The following is a 23084-nucleotide window of genomic DNA, read 5'->3' on the forward strand; positions in this document are numbered from 1 at the left end:
AAGCCTGTGCTCCGCAACTACTGAGCCCGTGCTCTGGAGCCCAGGAACCACAACAACTGAGCCCGCTGGCCACAACTACTTAAGCCCGTGCACACTAGAGCCCGTGCTCAGCAACATGAGAAGTCACCACGATAAGAAGCCTGAACACCGCAACTAGAGGAATCCGTGCTCTCTGCAACTAGAAATAGCCTGCACACAGCAACAAAGACCCAGCATAGCCAATAAATAAATAACATTTTTAAAAAAGAGAAACTTTTAGGATATCAAAATTAAAAATTGCTTCAAGTTTTATATAGTAGTTGTAATTTTATTTTCAGTATTTTTAAAAACAAACAGCCTTTTGACAGAAGTGTTAAAAAAAAAAAAAACATTATGCTAAGGCCAGAATTATTAAACCTATATCAACCAGCGAGGGAATGGCTGACATATAAAATATAATTATCCTGAATTTCACCAAATATTTCCCCCAAATCAATGAATACTTTACTAATCAAATTATCATAAAAGTTAAAACTGAAGTTAAAAATTTCACTATAATCTTAAAAAGCAAATTACCTTCAGACTGTCAAGGTGTCTTTCAGTTTTTGAATGTGCATATCACAAATTTTATTTAATAACGAAACTACTGCATCAAATTTGTCTTTCATCAACAACTTCCAGTGGAATTTCATACAACCATACTGAAGATACCCTACTGCCCTGATAACATAAAAAGACTCTTGGAAGAAAGGAAACAAGGAAGGATATACGGGGAAAAGTGTTCAAAAATCATTTTGAGAGTTTTAATACATACCAGGCTCCAATTTGATAATTTTTACTGCAGCCAACTCTCCCGTATGTATATTTCTGGCCTAAAATAAAAATGAAAATAAAAATTTTTTAAAGTCTGTCAACTATATAAAAGTTACTTGGTACTTTGTTAATTAGCTACTTATGAGTCAGGCTTTTAACAAAGTTGAAAAATAAAGTCTTTATTTCCAGTGAAATGAGAATAGTAATTTTCCCAGTAAGGAAAAATATAGAAAAAATACACACACACACACACACACACACACAACTACCTTTAATCCCACCACTGAAAGACAACTACTGTTTAAAATTTTGGTTTCCTTCCAAGTCTTTTCTTACACTTAACTTTTCTCAATTAAAAAAAAATACTCATGGTTTTTATATATTTATTAAAGGAAAATAAAAATATCAAATCGTGTATCTTACTATCCAGAGGAAAAAGCTAACATTTAGTCTACGTGTTCCTTTTTGGCCCTGTGTGTGTCCTCAAATGTGTATGTGTTGTACAAGATGTGTCATCACAGTCTTCTACAATATGGTTTGCAGTTTAGTTCAGTTCAGTCGCTCAGTCGTGTCCAACTCTTCGCGACCCCATGGACTACAGCACCCTAGGCCTCCCTGTCCATCACCAACTCCTGGAGTTTACTCAAACTCATGTCCATTGAGTCGGTGATGCCATCCAACCATCTCATCCTGTTGGCCCCTTCTCCTCCCACCTTCAATCTTTCCCAGCATCAGGGTCTTTTCCAGTGAGTTAGCTCTTGCATCAGGTGACCAAAGGATTGGAGTTTCAGCTTCAGCATCAGTCCTTCCAATGAATATTCAGGACTGATTTCCTTTAGGATGGACTGGCTGGATCTCCTTGTAGTCCAAGGGACTCTTAAGAGTCTTCTCCAACATCACAGTTCAAAAGCATCAATTTTTCGGTGCTCAGCTTTCTTTATAGTGTGCAACGCTGCCTAATTTTCCATTGATGGTACATATAATTTATTTAACTCATCTGCTATTAATGGACTTTTAATAGGATTAGGATTTAATAGGACTTAGGATTTTAATATTATTTTGGAATTAGAAATATATATATATCTTACAGCTTTATATCTATCCATAGCCTTGATTATTTCCCTCAAATAAATTTCTAGAAGAGAAAATATTTACCACTTAACAAAATATCATGGACAGACTTAGTATAAATAATACTTCAATGATTATCACAGCAAATATTTTAGCACATATCAAAGTCTATTAGTAAGGTAACCTATAAGCATAATTGTTACATCAAAAGGTATGTGATTTAAAATGGACATACTGCCATATTGCTCTGAAAAAAAATTATTGGGATTTATACTCATGCCTTGGAGAAAGAAATGGCAACCCACTCCAGTATTCTTGCCTGGAGAATCCCAGGGACAGAGGAGCTTAGTGGGCTGCCATCTATGGAGTCTCACAGAGTCGGACACCACTGAAGCCACTCAGCAGCAGCAGCAGCATACTCATGCCTAGCTTAGATGTTAAATCTATGTCTGCCAAGTTCTATTATAGGTACAGATTTGTATTAGTTTTAAGAAATTATGTATTTTCTCAGTGCAATATATAATTTTAAGTGGTTCATAAAACCATTCTTACTGCTAGATATTAAGGATATTATACATAGGGTTTTTTTTAATTTTTTTAATTTTAAAATCTTTAATTCTTACATGTGTTCCCAAACATGAACCCCCCTCCCACCTCCCTCCCCATAACATCTCTGTGGGTCATCCCCATGCACCAGCCCCAATATACAGTTTTTTCATTATTTAAGATTATTTTTTTAATGGATTCTAATGAAATGACTAGGTCAAGGGCATAAATATGAACATTTAAGGCCATCAACACATACTGCCAAAACGGTCTAAAAACATTGTACCAACATACTGTCGTGTACACTCACTCAATCATGTCTGACTCTTTGTGACCCCATGGACTATAGCCCACCAGGCTCCTCTGTCCATGAATTCTCCAGGCAATAAGTGGGTTGCTATTTCCTTCTTGAGGGGATCTTCCCTACCCAGGGATCAAACCCAGGTCACCGGGTTTACAGGCGGATTCTTTACCATCTGAGTCACCAAGGAACATATCAGATGGTGCTAATATGAGTGTTCATTTTATTACACCCAGTGGCACATCATATGTGGAAATGCAATTTAATAATCTAGAACATTTTTCACTTCAGTGTATTAGATTTGAAGGTGAATTTTCACACACATAAAAAATAAGGAGCATTTGATAAAACAGGACAGTATGATTACACTTTTTTTGCTAGATTAAGTAGGTCATGTTACCAAAGAAGAGAGGGAAAGAAAAGGGAAGGGAATAGAAGAATGACAAAGATTACAGGAAAGATAGTGTCAGAAGGGATATTTTTAGAAATAACATATAGATGGTGAGAAAAATAAAAGCATGGGGACAGCAATGCAGAGGCAGTCACAAACAGAAAGGTAGAAGAAAAAAAGGATTTTTTTCTACAGTAGCAGTCTCAAATATTTTGTGATAAGCTCATATATTTTCCTCATCTATCATGGTAAACAGGGTAAGGAGAAGTCTTAGGAAAAGAAAACATTTGACCTCACCCCATCAATGGCTACCCTTCCCCCCAGCTGCAAACACATTTAGAAAAATGGGAAGAGATAGCCAGAAGCCTCACAACCATTCCTACCCTCTCTTCTTCCCTGTCCTTAACAAAAGAATCATCTCAAGTCTTTTCCCAGTTCCTAAGATCTTTCAGCATTTTATATCCATATAGTAGAATATTATTCAGTGATATAAAGAAACGGTGGGAGTAGGAGGGAGTTTCCAGAGGGAGGGGGTATATGTGTACTTACATGGCTTATTCTTGTTGTTCTACGACAAAAATCAACACAACATTGTAAAGCACTTATCCTCCAATTAAACATTTTAAAAAAGGAATGAGCCATAGAATGGACACATGCATATGTATGGATGAATCTCTTCGCTGAGTCCCTAACAATCACAACATTGTTAATCAGCTATACTTCAATATAAAAATTTTTTTAAACAAAAAACCCCAAACCAAAACAGTAACAAGAAATGAGTTGTCAAGCCATGAAAAGATACAGCAGAACCTTAAATGCATACTAAATGAAAAACATCAGTCTGCTGAAAAAGCTATATACTATATGAGTCCAACCATACAATATTCTAGAAAAGGCAAACAATAGGAAAAGTGGTTGCCAGGGGTTTGGGTGAAGAGTGATGAACAGCTGAAGTGTAAGACATTTTCAGAATGGTGAAACTAGTCTCGGTATGAAACTGCAATGGATACATGTCATTATGTATCTGTCAAAATCCACAGAACTGTACAACATAAAGAATGAACCTTTGGTTTAATAACTGTAATAAGTATACCACACTTAATGCAAGATGTTAATAAAAGGGGAAACTGCGTGGGTGGGTGGGTGAGGTGTGGATACATATAACTACGTATCTGCTCAACAAGTCTATAAATAGAAAACTGTACTCAAATTAAGCCTATTAATTATTTTTAAAAGAATACATGTAAAATTATATTAAGTATATTGATATTTTCAGACATATTGTGCCAATATTTATGATTAGAAACAATACAACTATGTTGTGTTTCAATTTAACAGACCCAAAATGAAGATTCAGGAACCAAGGACACCGTTTTTAAGAGATTCTGAGGCACTCAGAAAGGAACAGATCATTGAAAAGTTTGAACAATCTCAGAATCACATAAAATAAAGATGGTATTTTAAAATTCAGCTACCCATGTATAAGCCAAAATATATTATTTGTCATTACAGAAATAAAAGTAAAGAATATAAGCTAAAGGTTCCACTGACAGGATAAACACTTAAGTGTCAGTCTCCATTTGGAAGACATATTTCTGTTCTTTCCAAATGAAGGCCCGATGGGCAAAAGTTCATACTCTGTAATTTTCCAGCTGGATTTTTAAAACAGAAAGCAGTACCAGGCTCTTTTATAATGAAAGGCAAAGAGGCTTTCAAAAAAAAAAAAAAAAGATCTTCTAAACAGAGACTTTACAGATTCAATTTACGAAAGAGATCTTTCAGAAATTTAACTATACAATTTCACACTTTAATCCAGTGGAGTCAAACGTAATACTAGTTTTTGAAACCCAACATTTCCTTTTGACAAATTAAGTGTCAATACACCTAAAGAAACTAGATATTCTCAAGTATTTTTGTTTCTTAACTTTAACACACAAGAAGATTCTGTGCTGCATTTCTAATAGGAACTAATAAATACCACAACACCTCTACAAGAAGTTCTAAATTATTTCTGAGTCCCAGTTATCTTAGAGGTTATTGCTATACACTAACACTTAGACTTAAGGGTATACTAAACACCCAAAAGTCTAATAAAGTATTTCACTACAGTTCATTTATTTAACTCTTTATTAATCAGGAATTAAAATTATTAGATGAAAAAATATAAATAATAATAAATGGGATCAGTGTCACTATACAATCCATAGAAGAGCCTTCCTATTTAAATTAATTTTCTATCCTCATTGCCAGGGTACTTTCCTTATCTCTTAATATTTCCAAGTCAATTTACTACCAAAGAAGTACTTTTACTCAGACTCTTCTGTCTTGGACTTTTAATGCATAGTGAAACATTAAATTTCTGCTTGTACCAAGAAGATGTTTGTCCTCCTAACTAAACCATTTCTATTTTAACGGTATTATGCACTTATCAGTTTTGTAAACCATGAACTTTCCCACATGCTGTAAGATTTTTAATGTGACTAAAAAAATAATTAAACTTTTGAGCTATCAACAAAGAATACAAAGATATAATTTAAGGCATAGACTATCTCATCAGTGAGGAAGATGGAAGTCCTCTCATTCCAGTGATTCTTCCCCCTCACTAATCTAGTGCATTCCCATATGACTACCAATTACATCTTTCAAGTCCTCACATCTTAATTGTCAGGGTTCCATGGTCCACCACTCCATTTATAATCTCTCCCTTACAAACACCCTTAAATTCCTTCTCTTCTTATCCTCTATCATGCTAGTCTAGCAAAATCCTTATCTGATTAAACTGATTATCACTAGCTCCATACTGATATTGAACAGCTAAATGTTATTGGGAAAAAAATTATAAAATCACATTAATAGGCCTTACTTTCAAATCATTACACCACCCTCAAACTACAAGTTCTCCACCAGGTTTGATTTTCCACTCTTCATAAAAAAATACTTTATACTTCTCTCTTGAAGCCTTTAACGCTACCTAGGCCTCTGTTACCTATCCATTAGGATACTCTACTTACTGAATTTAATTCCGTATGAACAGAGTCTCATCTTCTCTTTATCTAACATTCTACTATGTAGTCCTATGGCTTTAATAACCATCTCCAGGATTAATATCTCCTCACCCAGCTCCAGACTCTTAAACCCATGGAAACCTGACACACATGCCAACCCCAACATGCCTAACACATAACATTCAGCTATCCCTGCTCCACAAACACTTTCATCTTCACAAATTCCCAATCAAAACAAAATTTACTGCCACCAGTCAGTTGCTTAAGCACAAAACCCAAGGTCATTCTTCATTTCTTTCCTTCACATTCTTCACATCCAATAACTCAGAAAAAACTGGTATTTTAAAAATATAAAGCAAATTCATTAACTTCTGTCTGCCTCCTCTGCTATACTCCACTCCAGCTTGTTTCCATTCAGTTCAGTTCAGTTCAGTCACTCAGTCGTGTCCGATGCTTTGCCACCCCATGAATCGCAGCACGCCAGGCCTCCCTGTCCATCACCAACTCCCGGAGTTCACTCAGACTCACATCCATCGAGTCCGTGATGCCATCCAGCCATCTCATCCTCGGTCGTCCCCTTCTCCTCCTGCCCCCAACCCCTCCCAGCATCAGAGTCTTCTCCAATGAGTCAACTCTTCGCATGAGGTGGCCAAAGTACTGGAGTTTCAGCTTTAGCATCATTCCTTCCAAGGAAATCCCAGGGCTGATCTCCTTCAAAATGGACTGGTTGGATCTCCTTGCAGTCCAAGGGACTCTCAATAGTCTTCTCCAACACAATTCAAAAGCATCAATTCTTCGGCGCTCAGCTTTCTTCACAGTCCAACTCTCACATCCATACATGACCACAGGAAAAACCATAGCCTTGACTAGACGGACCTTAGTCGGCAAAGTAATGTCTCTGCTTTTGAATATACTATCTAGGTTGGTCATAACTTTTCTTCCAAGGAGTAAGCGTCTTTTAATTTCATGGCTGAGGAATCAGCAAATTATTTAATGTGAAATGCAAAGGAACAGCAAATTGAGGATAACTCCTAGTTTCTGGATTATACAAGTGAATAAACACTGTGATTCTATTCACTAAGATGACAAACACAGAAGATGGACACATTTCATGGGTAAAGGGGAAGGACAATGAAGGAATATAGATGAGGGGCTCAGATATGAACATATTTAAATTTCAGGTTCCTAAAGATGAGCAAATTCATTGGAAAAGACCCTGATGTTGGGAAAGATTAAGGGCAAGAGGAGAAGGGGAAGACAGAGGATGAGATGGTTAGATGGCATCACCAACTCAATGGACATGAGTTTGAGCAAACTTTGGGAGACAGTGAAGGACAGGGAAGCCTGGCTACAGTACATGGGGTCAGAGTCAAACATGACTGAGCCACTGAACAACACTAGAAAACTAACAGCATATAAATGGAATATACTGTAAGCCACTTAATAGCTCCTGAGGCTCAAGAACTAACATGGATTGGAGGCAGACTGGGCATCATCAACAATACTGAATCCAGGCCAGTAGATGAGATAACCTAGGAAGGGTACACAGAGTTAGAAGAAAAAAAATTCAAGAACAGAAATCCTAAAGTATTACTGACATTTATGGGATAGTGAAACAACTCTCCAGGATAGGTTAGGTGCTAGCCCACAAAACAAATCTCAATAAACTTCAGTTCAGTTGCTCAGTCATGAAGAATGAAATCACAGCAAGGATCTTTTTCAATGACATTAGATTAGAAATGAACTACAAGGGGAAAAAAGCTGCAAAAAGTACAAACACATGGAGGCTAAACAATATGCTGCTGCTGCTAAGTCACTTCAGTCGTGTGTGACTCTGTGCGACCCCATAGACAGCAGCCCACCAGGCTCCCCCATCCCTGGGATTCTCCAGGCAAGAGTACTGGAGTGGGGTGCCATCGTCTTCTCTGAAACAATACGCTACTAACCACTGAAGAAACCAAAGAGGAAATTTAGAAAGTACCTGGAGACAAATGAAAATGGAGACACAGCCATCCAAAGTCTGCAGGACGCAGCAGAAGCAATTCTAGAAAGAGTTTATGCAGATGCAAGCCTACCTCAGCAAACAGGGAAAATCTCAGACACCTAACCACACACCTGAAGAGACCAGAAAGATGAGAACAAACAAGCCAGAAGCTTGAAAAGGAAAAGAAATAATAAAAATGAGAGCAGAAACAGAAAAAAAATTTTAAATGTGAAAGATCGATAAAACTAAGAGCTGGTTCCTTAAAAATATGAAGACAACGGATACACCTTTAGCCAGACTCATCAAGAAAAAAAAAAGACACAAATAAAATCAGAAAAGAAAGAGAAGTTACAACTGACACCACATATATCCAAGGATCATAAGAGAATATTACAAACAATTATACACCAACAAAATGGACTACCCGGAAGAAACGCACGAATTCCTAGAAGCATACAAACTCTTACTGAATCAGGAAGAAACGTAAAAGATCAGCAGATCAATCACCAGTAATGAAATTAAATCAGTAATAAAATTTTTCCCAACAAAATTCTAGGATCAGACAGCTTAAAAAGTAATTCTACTAAGTATTTAAAGAAGAATTAACACCAACCCTCTGCAAATTATTCAAAAAAAAGAAAAATGAAAGAAGGAACGGATTCTATGAGGCAAGCACCATCCTCATACCAAAACCAGACAAAGACACAACAACAACAAAAAAGAAAACTAAAGAATATCACTGATGAACATAGATACAAAAATCATCAACAAAATATGAGCACACTGAATTTAATAATACATTAAAAGGATTATATACTATGAACAAATGATATTATCCCTGGGACACAGGATGGTTCAATAGCTTCAAATCAATCAATGTGATATATCACATGAACAAACTAAAGAATAAAAATCATATAATCATCTTAAGATACAGAAAAAGTTTCTGACAAAGTTAACATCCATTTATGATAAAGACTCTACAACAAAGCGAGTATAAAGGGAACATACCTCAGCACAATAAAAGCCATATATGACCGATCTACAGTGAACATCATACATAACAGTGAAAAGCTGAAAGCATTTCCTGTGAAATCAAGAACAAGACAAGGATGCCCATTCTCACCACTTATATTCAACAGTTTTGGAAGTCCTAGCCACAGCAATCAGAGAACAAAAATAATAAAAGGAATCCAAATTGGAAAGGAAACATAAAACTATCAATAATTGTAGATGACATAATATTATATATACAGAAAAATTTTAAGATACCACCAAAAAACTATTAAAACTAATAAATGAATTCAGTAAAGCTGCAAAATAAAATCATCATACCACCTATAGACTGAATGCAATCCTTATAAAAATACCAATGGCACTTTTCACAGAACCAAAACAAATAATTCTGAAATTTATATGGAAGCACGAAACACTGCAAATAACTAAAACAATCTTGATAAAGTAGAAGAAAGCTGGGGGTATCACACTTCCTGATTTATTTACATTATAAAACTATAGTAATCAAAACAGTATGGTACTGGCACATAGGTCAATGGAATAAAAGAGTCCAGATACCCACACTTACATCGTTAATTATTGCAAAGGAGGCAAGAATATCAAATTGGGAAAAGACAGCCTCTTCAAGAAATAATGCTCAGAAAACTGGACAGCTATATGCAAGAGAATCACATGAGACTACTTTCTCACACCATCTACATATATCTTAAACTCAAAATGGATTAAAGACATAAACGTAAGACCTAAAGACATAACACTGAAGAAAACATAGGCAGTACACTATTCGACATTGGTCTCAGCAATATTTTTTTAAAATATTCTCCTCAAGCAAGAGAAAATCAAAAATTAAAGAAAAAGCAGACTATATCAAACTAAGAAGCTTTTGCACAGCAAAGGAAACTACCAACAAGACAAAAATGCTACCTACTGACTAGGAAAATATACTTGCAAATAAAATATCCCATAAGAGGTTAACATCCAAAATACACAAACAGCTCATACAACTCAAGATCAAAAAAAAGAAAAAAACTCACTTAAAAAAATGGGCAGAGGACTTTTCAAAAGACATATAGACGGCCAACATGCATATGAAAAAATACTCAGCACCACTAATCAGTGAAATGCAAATCAAAACCACAATGTCACAGCTGTCAGAATAGCTATTATCAAACAGATGACAAATAAAAAGAGCTGGCAAGGGTGTGGGAAAAAGGGAACCCTTGTGCACTGCTGGTGAGATGTAACTTGGAGCAGCCACTATGGAAAACAGTATGATGGTTTCTCAAAAATTCAAAAATATTGAATAGAACTGACACATGACGAAGGAATATCGCTTCCGGGAATCTATGCAAAGATAACAAGAACACTGACTCAAAAAGATACACACTGCATGCCACTATTCACTGCAGATTTATTTACTATAGCCAAGATATGAAAGTAATCCAAGTGGAGATACACACACACAACACAAAAGCACACACATGTGCACACACGCGCACAAGTATATTAGTTAGCCATAAAAAATGAAATCTCATTTGCAACAATGTAAATAATCTTGTAGATACCTGAAGTAAGTCAGACAAACACTTTGATTTCTCCTATATGTGGAATCTAAAGCACAAAACAAAACAGAAACAGACTCGCAGATCAAACTGGTGGGTTGCCAGAGGGGAGGGGGATGAGAGATGAGTAAAATAAGCCAGGGAGATTAAAAGGTATAAACTTCCAGTCATAAAATAAGTCAGTCACAGCGATGTAAAGTACAGCATAGGGAATACAGTCAATAATAGTGTGTAATAAATTTGCATGGTAACAGATAACTAGACTCACTGCTGTGATCATTTTGTAATGTATAAAATTATCAAATCACTCTGTAGTACATCTGAAACTAATATTGTAAATCAATTGTTGTTGCTGTTGCTGTTGAGTCTCTAAGTCATATCTGACTCATTGTGACCCCATGGACTATAGCCGCCTGACAGGCTCTTCTGTTCACAGGATTTCCCAGCCAGGCAAGAATACTGGTGTGGGTTGCCATTTCCTTCTTCAGGGATCTCCAGGGTCCAGGGATCAAACCTGTCTCCTGCTTGGTGGGCAGATTCTTTACCACTGAGCCACTCGGGAAGACTTGTAAGTCAACCCTCAACAAAAACAAATAGGTAAGTAGGTAGGGAGGTAAAAAGAAAACTAAAACTACTCTAGAGACACTGTTCTATGAGAATCTTAGTTTGGAGGAAATTTTGGAAATCATCTAATTCAATCTTTTTTCTAAAAAGCAATTTTCTTTTACTTAAGTCTGTGGGAGTCATTTGGTCAATTTGATACATTCGTCTTTAGCATAAATTTAGTTGTACAAAGGCTTTTTATGATCAGCAAAATTGCGACTTTCCTATTAATTTCTCTTCAGCCTCCCTGGTGGTCTAGTGGTGAGGATTTGGTGCTCTCTCCTCAGTGGTCCCAGTTTTGGTCTCTGAGATAACGCCGGTTTATTCTATTCCTCCTCTGGAAAATTTCACATATCTAGATTCATTGATTTATTCAGTAAGTATGTGTTGAGTTCCTATGGCACTCAGGGGGCCTAGCTCTAATTTTAACATGGCTCAGATAGAAATAGAAAAACTCCCTTCTATCTATGGATGAAACATGCTAATTTTGCCAACATGCCACATACAGATTCCAGACCCTTACCACTATTCTGATCGCTATATGCTTTGACCATGAACTCAAAGTTTGATGCCCAACAAAAATGATAGTAGTTAAAATATTAGAGTCATTACAAAAGTCATGGTATAGGTGACTTAGATTCTTTCTTCAAATCTCTATAAAGGTATGATATTTTTTTAATTCAAAAATAAATGTTGAAAGTGATATATTCAGAACACAATGCAGTACTTCATCCTGCGGCAAGAATAAAGTAAAGTGCTTCATTTTACTTTTATTATAAATCTTTTTAAGAAAAAGGGAGGTCATAAATAAATACTATAGACTATAGAAGTTACATAAAATTTCAAGGAAACCACTTCCAGTAAGATCATCAAATTTATGTGAACAAAATATCATAAAGAAGGGAGCCACTTAGACAGCATATTCGCCAGATGAAAATTTAATATAAAGATAAGTCATTAAGTATTTTAACATTTATTCACTCAGCACCCCTTATGCATTGCATACTTTAGGTATGAGGGTAGTATTTGGTGGGGTAATAGCAAAAAATTAAAGATTTACCTGCTTTGTTTGAGTTTCAATGGGACAGATTTCGGATCCACACAGGAAAGTTTTTTATAGTACTTAAGTAGAAACCAACTGCTTCGAAACATAGCATGTCTTTATTATTTAAATGTTAAATGATACCTTATAAAGGACAGGGTAGAGGACATACGTACTGCGTAAGAGGTTCCTGCCAGCTCCCAAATTCCTTAATTTTTGTGGAGTAATTTTTCCAAGCTGCCTTCCAAATCTAGACAGGTGCTCCCTCTCCACTGAAGGAGGCTGTATTGCAGGCTTCGCCCCACTACCAGGCAGACATATTCAGAGTCTAAGGCCTGACTGTTAGGGTGACCCCAATCTGTCCAAATGACTTTTATCTCAGGATACACTAGAGCCTAGTCTGTCAGGATACTTACTTGTGTCCGAAAAGAAGTCCTTTCCTAATACAGACTGATTTTATCAAAGGAAGCATTCCTTCTAGAGGATTGTTTAAACTGAATTAAGTATCCTTTGTCATTAAGGAGGCCTCAGTGGCAAAGGAAAAGGGAGAAAAGGGCTTGAGTTAAGATTTTAAAAGGTAGGCAAAAAAGAAACATAAAAATATAAGTGTAAAATAAGGTAGCAGAAATACATTAATTACTAATAATCAAAAAGAGGTAGGGAATATATAAATACTTAATCACTGTTATTGGGTGCAACTTTGGGGGGAAATAATTGGTCAAATTCACTAAAAGCTTAACATAACTCAGAAAACTTATTTCTAGACATTTACTTAAAGAAATAATTAAGGATATGCAAAAAGAATTTGTTCAAGGGTATGGATCACAGTATGCTTAATAAGGAAACACTGGAGATGATTTACTTGTTCAGCAATATTGAATTAAACATTGCACAGATACAATGAAATAATACAAATATTAAATGTGTATAGTCACATGAAAAATTGTGACACACTGTTAAACGAAAAAGTACATTATCAAATACGTATTCCACATAATATTCTATAAATAATGTGTTTACATATAACACATATTAAGATTTATGTGCGTGCGTGTGTGCTCAGTCACTATGTCCGACTCTTTGTGACTCTGTAGACTATAGCCCACAAGGCTCCTCTGACCATGCAATCTCCAGGCAAGCACACTGGGGGCGGGAGAAGGAGTTGCCATGCCCTCCTCCAGGGGATCTACCAAATCTGGGGATAGAATCCGTGTTATGTCTGTGTCTCTGCAATGAAGGCGGATTCTTTACCCACTGAACCACCTGGGAAGCCTATATGACTTTTTAAAAGTTTTGAAAGATTTATAAAAATTTTCATCTTTCAGTAAAAGAAGTACATGTAATTTTTCATTTATTACTATATCATAGTTTTCTAAAATAAACACCTATTACTTAAAATGTATTTTTTGAAAAATGTAGGAAAGAAGGCTATCAATTCTCAGGCAAGGAAGAAAGAGGCAAACAGGAAGGCAAGTCCTACCCATGAATCTACAGAATGAATAGGAAATTATTCCTGGGGAAAAAGAATTACAGGGAACCCAAGCATCTCCATTGTCTATTACATTTAGGAGTCAAAAAGCTTAAAATGCAAAAGTTGTTAATAATTTATTGCAAGTTATGTCTATTAAAATATACTGTCATGCCCACATTGGATTCCTCTTGATATTGATAAGGGGCAGGGTTAAAAAAAGAAGGGAGGGGGCAAAAAGGCACAAGGCACCTAAAAAAGAGGATGCATGTATGTGAGAGGGTAACACATTGGTTCACAAGATATCCTTCTCGGGAGATGACTTAAATTACAGACAACTAGAAGTAACTCGGAGAAGGCAATGGCACCCCACTCCAGTACTCTTGTCTGGAAAACCCCACGGACAGAGGAGCCTGGTAGGCTGCAGTCCATGAGGTCGCTCAGAGTCGGACACGACTGAAGCGATTTAGCAGCAGCAGCAGCAGGAGTAACTAGCTAATGCTACAAAAGCCAGGCTATTCTACTACATGGAATAATTAGCATTTTATTTAACTTAGCTTACTAAATCTAGTCTATGGGACCCAGTTAATCCAGGTAACAATAAGTCTAAGTTTCCAACAAAATGAGCACAAGAGAAGGCACATAAGGAACGGTGTCTAACAACCAAGAACTAGAACAGTTTCTCTTTTACTTATTAACACGTAGGATGGCTATGAGCTAAGTTAATCTCCACAGTAAAAGCAAACCAAGCCTGAGCTCCAATTTGGAAAATTTAAGGGTAAGAGTAATGACCAGGTAGGTAACCAGAAAAGAGTACTTCTGAAAGTTGATGTTGAGACCTGAAACTTATATGCATATTCAAATCAGTCCAAAAAGTCTCTCACCTCTTAGCAGAGGGATAAGGCTGCCAAGTCTCATCTGACCATCTGCCCGTAATTTGTTTAGACCTTTTTACATGCTGGGCAATGTGTTAAGGGCTATGTATACAGCAATGAATTTAAAGATGTAGTCCTGAGGCAGTTTGTTTTAGTAGAAAGAACAGAAATACGGAGTCAGAAGATCCGGATTCATGTCCTCACAGTGCCACCTATTAACTGTAAGACCTAGAGGAAACAGTAAGTTTCTTCTTGGGAAAATCAGAGATGACAATACATCTGTCCCACCTATCTCATAGGACTACTGTGAGAAACAAGTAATATACTGATTTTGAAAGAGCTAAATAAACATTAGTCACTCTTAGTCATTTTAATCCAATTTTATTTTTATAAAAATGTTAGAAGGTGGGGGCCAGTATGAGTCATGGGCCCAAACACCTCCAAGGATAGACTGGGCTATCAGCCGCTTCCCATATCATATTTTCAAAATCTCAGTGGGAGATTATGACATTTATAGAAGTAGAGTTATATTAGACTTAAATTCATCTTGCCTTTTTCAAAGAGTTATCTACACTCTCAAACATAATCAGTACTTCACATAATTGAAAAGCAACAGCCTCCTAATGACATTCAAACATGTCAAATACTCAAAAGTAGTCCAATGCAGCCAAGTGAAAGTGACTGCTCCAATTTATCTGATCTAGAATTCTCAAATTGACAACAAAGCCCTGAAAACAAAAGTATCGCTTGTTAATAAGTTAATAAGTATCACATGTTTCTCTTCCTACATATTTGATCTGAAACCACAATTTAAAGCTTAGAGTGAAACTTGTATAAATTCTGAAAGCAAAAGTAAAATCAGTTCAGTTCAGTCGTTCAGTCGTGTCTGACTCCTTGCGACCCCATGGACTGCAGCACACTAGGCCTCTCTGTCCATCACCAACTCAGGAGTTTACTCAAACTCATGACCATTGAGTCGGTGATACCATCCAACCATCTCATCCTCTGTCATCCCCTTCTCCTCCCACCTTCAATATTTCCCAGCATCAGAGTCTTTGCAAATGAGTCAGTTCTTCCCATCAGGTCGCCAAAGTATTGGAGTTTCAGCTTCAACGTCAGTCCTTCCAATGAATATTCAGGACTGATTTCCTTTAGGATGGACTGGTTGGAACCCCTTGCAGTCCAAGGGACTCTCAAGAGTCTTCTCCAACACCACAGTTCAAAAGCATCAATTCTTTGGCGCTCAGCTTTCTTCACAGTCCAACTCTCACATCCACACATGACTACTGGAAAAACCACAGCCTTGACTAGACGGACCTTTGTTGGCAAAGTAATGTCTCTGCTTTTAAGTTGCTGTCTAGGTTGGTCGTAACTCTTCTGTCAAGGATTAGCATCTTTTAATTTCATGGCTGCAATCACCATCTGCAGTGATTTTGGAGCCCCAAAAAATAAAGTCTGACACTGTTTCCATTGTTTCCCCCTCTGTGTGCCATGAAGTGATGGGACCAGATGCCATGATCTTAGTTTTCTGAATGTTGAGCTTTATGCCAACTTTTTCGCTCTCCTCTTTCACTTTCATCAAGAGGCTCTTTAGTTCTTCTTTGCTTTCTTCCATAAGGGTGGTGTCATCTGCATATCTGAGGTTATTGATATTTCTCCCGGCAATCTTGATTCCAGCTTGTGCTTCATCCAGCCCAGTGTACTCTGCATATAAGTTAAATAAGCAGGGTGACAATACACAGCCTTGACATACTCCTTTCCTTCTTTGGAACCAGTCTGTTGTTCCATGTCCAGTTCTAACCGTTGCTTCCTGACCTGCATACAGATTTCTCAGGAGGTAGGACAGGTGGTCTGGTATTCCCATCTAATTCAGAATTTCCCACACTTTGTGGTGATCCACACAGTCAAAGGCTTTGGCATAGTCAATAAAGCAGAAATACATGTTTTTTTTGGAATTCTCTTGCTTTTTCTATAATCCAACAGATGCTGGCAATTTAATCTCTGCTTCCTCTGCCTTTTCTAAATCCAGCTTGAACATCTGGAATTTCACAGTTCATGTACTGTTGAGGCCTGGCTTGGAGAATTTTGAGCATTACTTTGCTAGACTGTGAGATGAGTGCAATTGTGTAGTAGTTTGAGCATTCTCTAGCATTGCCTTTCTTTGGGACTGGAATGAAAACTGACCTTTTCCAGTCCTGTGGCCACTGCTGAGGTTTTCAGATTTGCTGGCACACTGAGTGCAGCACTTTCACAGCATCACCTTTTAGGATTTGAAATAGCTCAACTGGAATTCTGTCACCTCCACTAGCTTTGTTCATAGTGATGCTTCCTAAGGCCCACTTGACTTTGCATTCCAGGATGTCTGGCTCTAGGTGAGTGATCACACCATTGTGATTAACGGGTCATTAAGATCTTTTCGGTATAGTTCTTCTGTGTATTCTTGCCACCTCTTCCTAACATCTTCTGCTTCTGTTAGGTTCATACTATTTCTGTCCTTTACTGAGCCCCCCTTTGCATGAAATATTCCCTTGGTATCTCTAATTTTCTCGACGAGATCTCTAGTCTTTCCCATTCTATTGTTTTCCTCTATTTCTTTGCACTGCTAAGTCACTGCAGTCGTGTCCAACTCTGTGTGATCCCATAGATGGCAGCCCACCAGGCTCCCTCGTCCCTGGGATTCTCCAGGCAAGAACACTGGAGTGGGGTGCCATTTCCTTCTCCAATGCATGGAAGTGAAAAGTGAAAGTGAAGTCGCTCAGTCATATCCGACTCTTAGCAACCCCATGGACTGCAGCCAACCAGGCTCCTCCATCCATAGGATTTTCCAGGCAAGGGTACTAGAATGGGGTGCCATTGCCTTCTCCGTTTCTTTGCACTAAGAATCTACTAATAAGTTGATCTATATTCTATCACATTTGTCTTCAACAAAAACACCAGAAATGATGGTTAAAATGAAAATACTGAACCTATGAAATAAAAATAAGAAAACACCAGTGGGGAAAGATAGTAGAAGCAGACACACATCTTTTGTTTGCAAACTCATGCTATTAAAAAATGACCAGGGAAGATAAGAAATGGGTAAGTTACATACAATTGCTGAACTTAATTAAAATCACAATGACTTGTATTTCTGCACCAGCCAATGAGATGCAGTGATGGCAGTGACAGTGTCTCAGTTCTAACTCCTAACACTAAGCTTACAATTTAGCTGTAGAGATAGGGTTAGGTGATTCAGTAAGAGGGAGAGATATTTAAGGCTTCCTCTGATTAACCAGATATCAGCTTGGCCAACTCCTTATTTGCCTAAAGTCTTTTACTCAAACCTAACCTTGTGATTGCAGCCATGAAATTAAGATGCTTACTTCTTGGAAGGAAAGTTATGACCAACCTAGATAGCATATTCAAAAGCAGAGACATTACTTTGCTGACTAAGGTCCACCTAGTCAAGGCTATGGTTTTTCCTGTGGTCATGTATGGATGTGAGAGTTGGACTGTGAAGAAGGCTGAGCACTGAAGAATTGATGCTTTTGAACTGTGGTGTTGGAGAAGACTCTTGAGAGTCCCTTGGACTGCAAGGAGATCCAACCTGTCCATTCTAAAGGAGATCAGTCCTGGGTGTTCTTTGGAAGGAATGATACTAAAGCTGAAACTCCAGTACTTTGGCCACCTCATGTGAAGAGTTGACTCATTGGAAAAGACCCTGATGCTGGGAGGGATTGGGGGCAGGAGGAGAAGGGGATGACAGAGGATGAGATGGCTGGATGGCATCACCGACTCGATGGATGTGAGTTTGAGTGAACTCCAGGAGTTAGTTGGTGATGGAAAGGGAGGCCTTCAATTCATGGGGTCTCAAAGAGTCGGACACGACTGAGTGACTGAACTGAACTGAACTGACTGAACATTCTCAACGTGGCCCACAATGCTCATCCTAATATCATTTCTCAACGTACCTTCCTGATCTCACCCTGGCAACCCTGAACCCCTTAACTTGTTCAGCTTTTTCTTCTTTCTACATCTTTAGTCACCTTCTCACATCCCATACAAGTTATTTATTATGCTTATTGTTTATTCACTCTCTCTTTCCCCTACAATGTAACTTCCATGAGGGCAAGAATCTTTGCACTGCTCACTGGTATATTCCAAGACCCCAGAACAGTGTTTGGCACATAAGAGGCCCTCTATAAACACTGGTTGAATCTTTACCCCTTTCCACCCTGTCATCTCCTGGCTCCATTCTAGCTCCCTATTCTCAATGTGCCTCATCCTACCACACCCATAGGGAACAACTGGGACTGGAAATCAATGGAGACTCTATTTCAGAGAAGAGAAGAAAAGAGGAAGGAAAAAGAATGGTAGAGAAGGAGGTTTTAAATTTATCCCCTACCTTTTGATTCCCAACAATTCCAACCTAAGTTTTCGTGTGTAATTTTTCTAAATTTTCAATTCCTCCCAAATTCTATCTCGACTGCCTTCTTAGTCAAATTCTTTTTCTAAACTCGCAACACTCCTGGGTCAATTGGGTGATAAGACAAGTTTAAAGAATAATAACTGAAAAACTGCAATCAGACTCAATGGAAGGAAAAAAAAAAAAACCCAGAAACAGTGGAAGAAACATCTGTGTCTCATTTCCTTTTCCCTTCATAGCTAAGCTGCTTCAAAAAGTGGTCTACATCCCCCTCCTTCCTTACTGACCATTCACATCTCAGCTCTTCTGCTCGGAATGAACCTTTCTGATTCCTTACTTAAATGACCACTATGTCGCTCACACCTTCAAAACGTTTTTACTGAGCACTTAGAATATGCTAGGCACTATGTCAGGTTAGCTGATTCAGTGGTAAACACAATTCCTAGACTGGCACTTTGAGCAGAAGAGGAACACTGACAGCAACAAAGATGAGTGACAAACGCTAAGTATTATTTAAGAAGTTACCGCAGACAGATATGACTTTATCTAAGGGACAGAAAAGGCCTCCCTGAAATGCAATGTTTAAAGAGAAACGCAAACAGTAGAAGATAGATGAAAGACAAGAGGAAGGATGTTTTAGGAAAAGGAAATAGTACCTGCAAAAACCTGATGGACAGAGTGCATATAAAGAATGGAAGGAAATTCAGTGTCAGGAGAGACAGGCCTTAAAAGCCATATTATTCTAAAACTTTAATCTGTGGGCAAGGAGAATAAAAGGAAATGACACAAAACCTCAGATTTAAATTTTCTAGACGATGAAAATATTTGCCTTATCGCAATTAGAGCTGAAGGAAACAAGAATAGACTCAGGATGACAGAGATAAGTTCTTGAAACTCCTTGATTTCTATGGAAAGAACTTCCTCATAAGTTTTTGTTTCTCCTCAGACTCCTTCAACATATTATTTTCTTCTGTCATAATTCTAAGACTACTGCCTTTCCTCAGCTCTCTTACAAATGTACTCTTCTATATAACCTCACCTGTACTACACAGGTACCATCCCATAAAGTGACAATGACTCCCAAACCTGTATCCCTGGTCCAGCTCTCTTAAGGCCAGAGCTGCATTTTCTACCATCTGTTGGACATAATCACCTATGTACCGTCATACATTCAAAACCAAACACAAGATCCAGAACCCACAAATCTGGTATTTTTTAATTCTGTTGGTGATACCAATGCAGTCATCCAAGCAGAAATTCTAAATGCAACTGGCTACCTGTTTTTCCTTCACTGATCACCAGGTAATTTTGATCATCTAAATACAATGCAAATCTATCATTTCCTTTCATCTCTAATACCAGTGCCTAAATTTCAGCTTGCATAAACTTTAATCTGGATTATTCAGTAACTGGTCTGCATACTTTCAGAAACTTTGTCTAATCCAGCTTCTATACCATGAGAGTTTCCCTCCTAAAGTGTTTCTTCAGTTTACAGGAAGAAGTCCAAATTCTTTGCTATGACATACAAGGTCCATTATCTGGTCCTTGTCTGCCAGTAAGTGAGTGAGTGAAGTTGCTCAGTCAACTCTTTGCGACCCCATGGACTATAGCCTACCAGGTTTCTCCATCCATGTAATTTTCCAGGCAAGAGTACTAGAGTGGGTTGCCATTTCCTTTTCCAAGGGATCTTCCCGACCCAGCGATCGAACCCAGGTCTTCCACATTGCAGGCAGACATGTTACCATCTGAGCCACCAGGGAAGCCCTGTCTGCCAGTAAATAGCTTGTACTCCCCATCTATGGAGTCTCTGCCACGTTTGGTCAAACCAAACTTGGAAAGCAGATGCAGGTCCCTCAAGATTTATCATGGTTTTTCAAGCCACTAGGTATTTGCATACACTATTTCCACAGCCTACAATTTCTTTCCCATTTGTTCACCTAGAAATCACCCTGAATTCTTTTAAAATCCAGTTAACATCCCCACTCTTTTTAATCTTCCCTGGTTCGCATCATAGCTCTCTGTCCTCTTCTCCTTTCCCTAGTCCCCACAGAAAAAAAACCAAAGTTGAGCATTTCTCCCACTTCACTTCTATTCTGGCATTTACCAAATTATGACTGCTTACATGTCTGCTTTCCTGACTAAATTATGTGTTCCTGTTGATAGTGTACTTTTTCATGTGTGCATCCCCATACCATACCATACAGTTGGCACTCAACAGAAAAAAACCCCAAATATTTCCTGAATAAATAGAAAGAAGTATTTCTTGAATAAATGAATATCTACAGAAGGGTTGTGATGTATCAAGCTTTGTTTTTATAAAATTAGTTCCTGGGTTAAGCTATGCTAAAGCTGAAGCTCCAGTACTTTAGCCACCTCATGCGAAGAGCTGACTCATTGGAAAAGACTCTGATGCTGGGAGGGATTGGGGGCAGGAGGAGAAGGGGACGACCGAGGACGAGATGGCTGGATGGCATCACAGACTCGATGGTCGTGAGTCTGAGTGAACTCTGGGAGATGGTGATGGACAGGGAGGCCTGGTGTGCTGCGATTCATGGGGTCGCAAAGAGTCGGACACGACTGAGCGACTGAAATGAACTAAAGTCACTCTAGAATTGTGACTTCTGGCTTGGGGAAGAGAGAGGGAGGGTATATATAAAAGAGGGATTCATTACAGCTGACCCAGTTCATCCAACACCCAGAGAACACACAGAAGTAATAAGACTATGTGACAAAGATTTCTACACAAATTATAACATTACTTTAAGTAGTAAAAATTAAAAACAACAATGCGAAACTTAGAGTCATTAACTAAATGAGGATTTGTTCAATGGATCTTTTAAACATGGTATTTTTGAAGACTATTTAAAGATCAGGGCTCATTTAGTCCACCTGTCAATGCAGGAGATGTGATTTCAATCCCTGTGATTTCAATCTCCAGGGAAGATCCCCTGGAGAAGGAAATGGCACCCCCACTCCAGCATTCTTGCCTGGGAAATCCCATGCACAGAGGAGCCTGGTGGTCTACAGTCCATGAGGTTGCAAAAGTGTGGGACACGACTTGGTGGTTAAACAACAACAATTTAAAGATCAGGGAAAATGCTGGCCATTCCAATCAAGTGGAAAAAAAGAGATATATCATGATACCAATTTTATAAAGCCATGTTTAAACATATTGGTTTGAAAACTTTCAGGAAAAATGCCTGAAATAAACTATTAATATTAAATTATTAACAGTACTTATCTCTGGTTAATTTATACAACTAATATCATTCAACAAATATTTATTGAGTATCTGTCTGTCTGCTACTGTACAGTAATGAGCAGAAGACATTTGTTCCTGTCCTCCTGGAGCTAAATATATCACACTTTTATAATCAATCAGAAAAAGCAATACAGGTTAGAAAAGAATACATGAGATCAACCCACTCTAAATTTATAACCCATAAAAAAGATTACTAACACTTCTCTGGAACCTAGGTTGGGAACAACTTTCATACAAATATTTAGATAAAGGCAACCTACCCAAATGACTTGTACTGTTAGTTGTAAACTGTATCATAACAATTGTCTAGATCACTATGGACAGAAGGTAGCAGAGATACTATCTCTCCTCCTTCTGTCGGAAGATTTTAAAATTAATGTTAATTATAAATAAAATTTGCTTAGTTGAAATTTAATCTCTCATACATCTTCCACCACATTTCTTTTCTCCTTGTGTTTCTTTCCCCTCCACTATTTCCTGCTTTCACCTTCAATAATTTAACCCATTTATTTAAAAGAATCTTTGTAATAGCCTTCTTTCAACCCAGAATAGCCAGTTTGAGTTCTGCCCTCCTAGGGATTCTCAAGAAAGACAGGAGCTTCAGAGGGGATCTGTGCCTCTGAAGAACAAAAATAATTCACCAAAAAATCTCAAAGCTGTGGTACTTTCAAAGCTCCAGGTCCATAAGATAGAAAAAGAAATAAGGAACTTTCCTGGAGGTCCACTGGTTTAAGACTCTGCACTTCCAGTGCTTCACTGT

At 37.8% G+C, this 23084-nt stretch overlaps 1 protein-coding gene across 1 annotated transcript in view; it reads right to left on the reverse strand.

The window, feature by feature from the left end:
• The window catches only part of MAP4K5 (mitogen-activated protein kinase kinase kinase kinase 5), a 114735-nt gene that overhangs the window by 88118 nt on the left and 3533 nt on the right, over nt 1-23084 (reverse strand). The window contains exon 3 of the mRNA XM_069597886.1: nt 794-851. Coding sequence (XP_069453987.1) covers nt 794-851 — 58 coding nt within the window. The remainder of the gene's footprint in view (nt 1-793; nt 852-23084) is intronic.

Source organism: Ovis canadensis, chromosome 7, assembly GCF_042477335.2.
Source record: "Ovis canadensis isolate MfBH-ARS-UI-01 breed Bighorn chromosome 7, ARS-UI_OviCan_v2, whole genome shotgun sequence".
Lineage (NCBI taxonomy): Eukaryota > Metazoa > Chordata > Mammalia > Artiodactyla > Bovidae > Ovis > Ovis canadensis.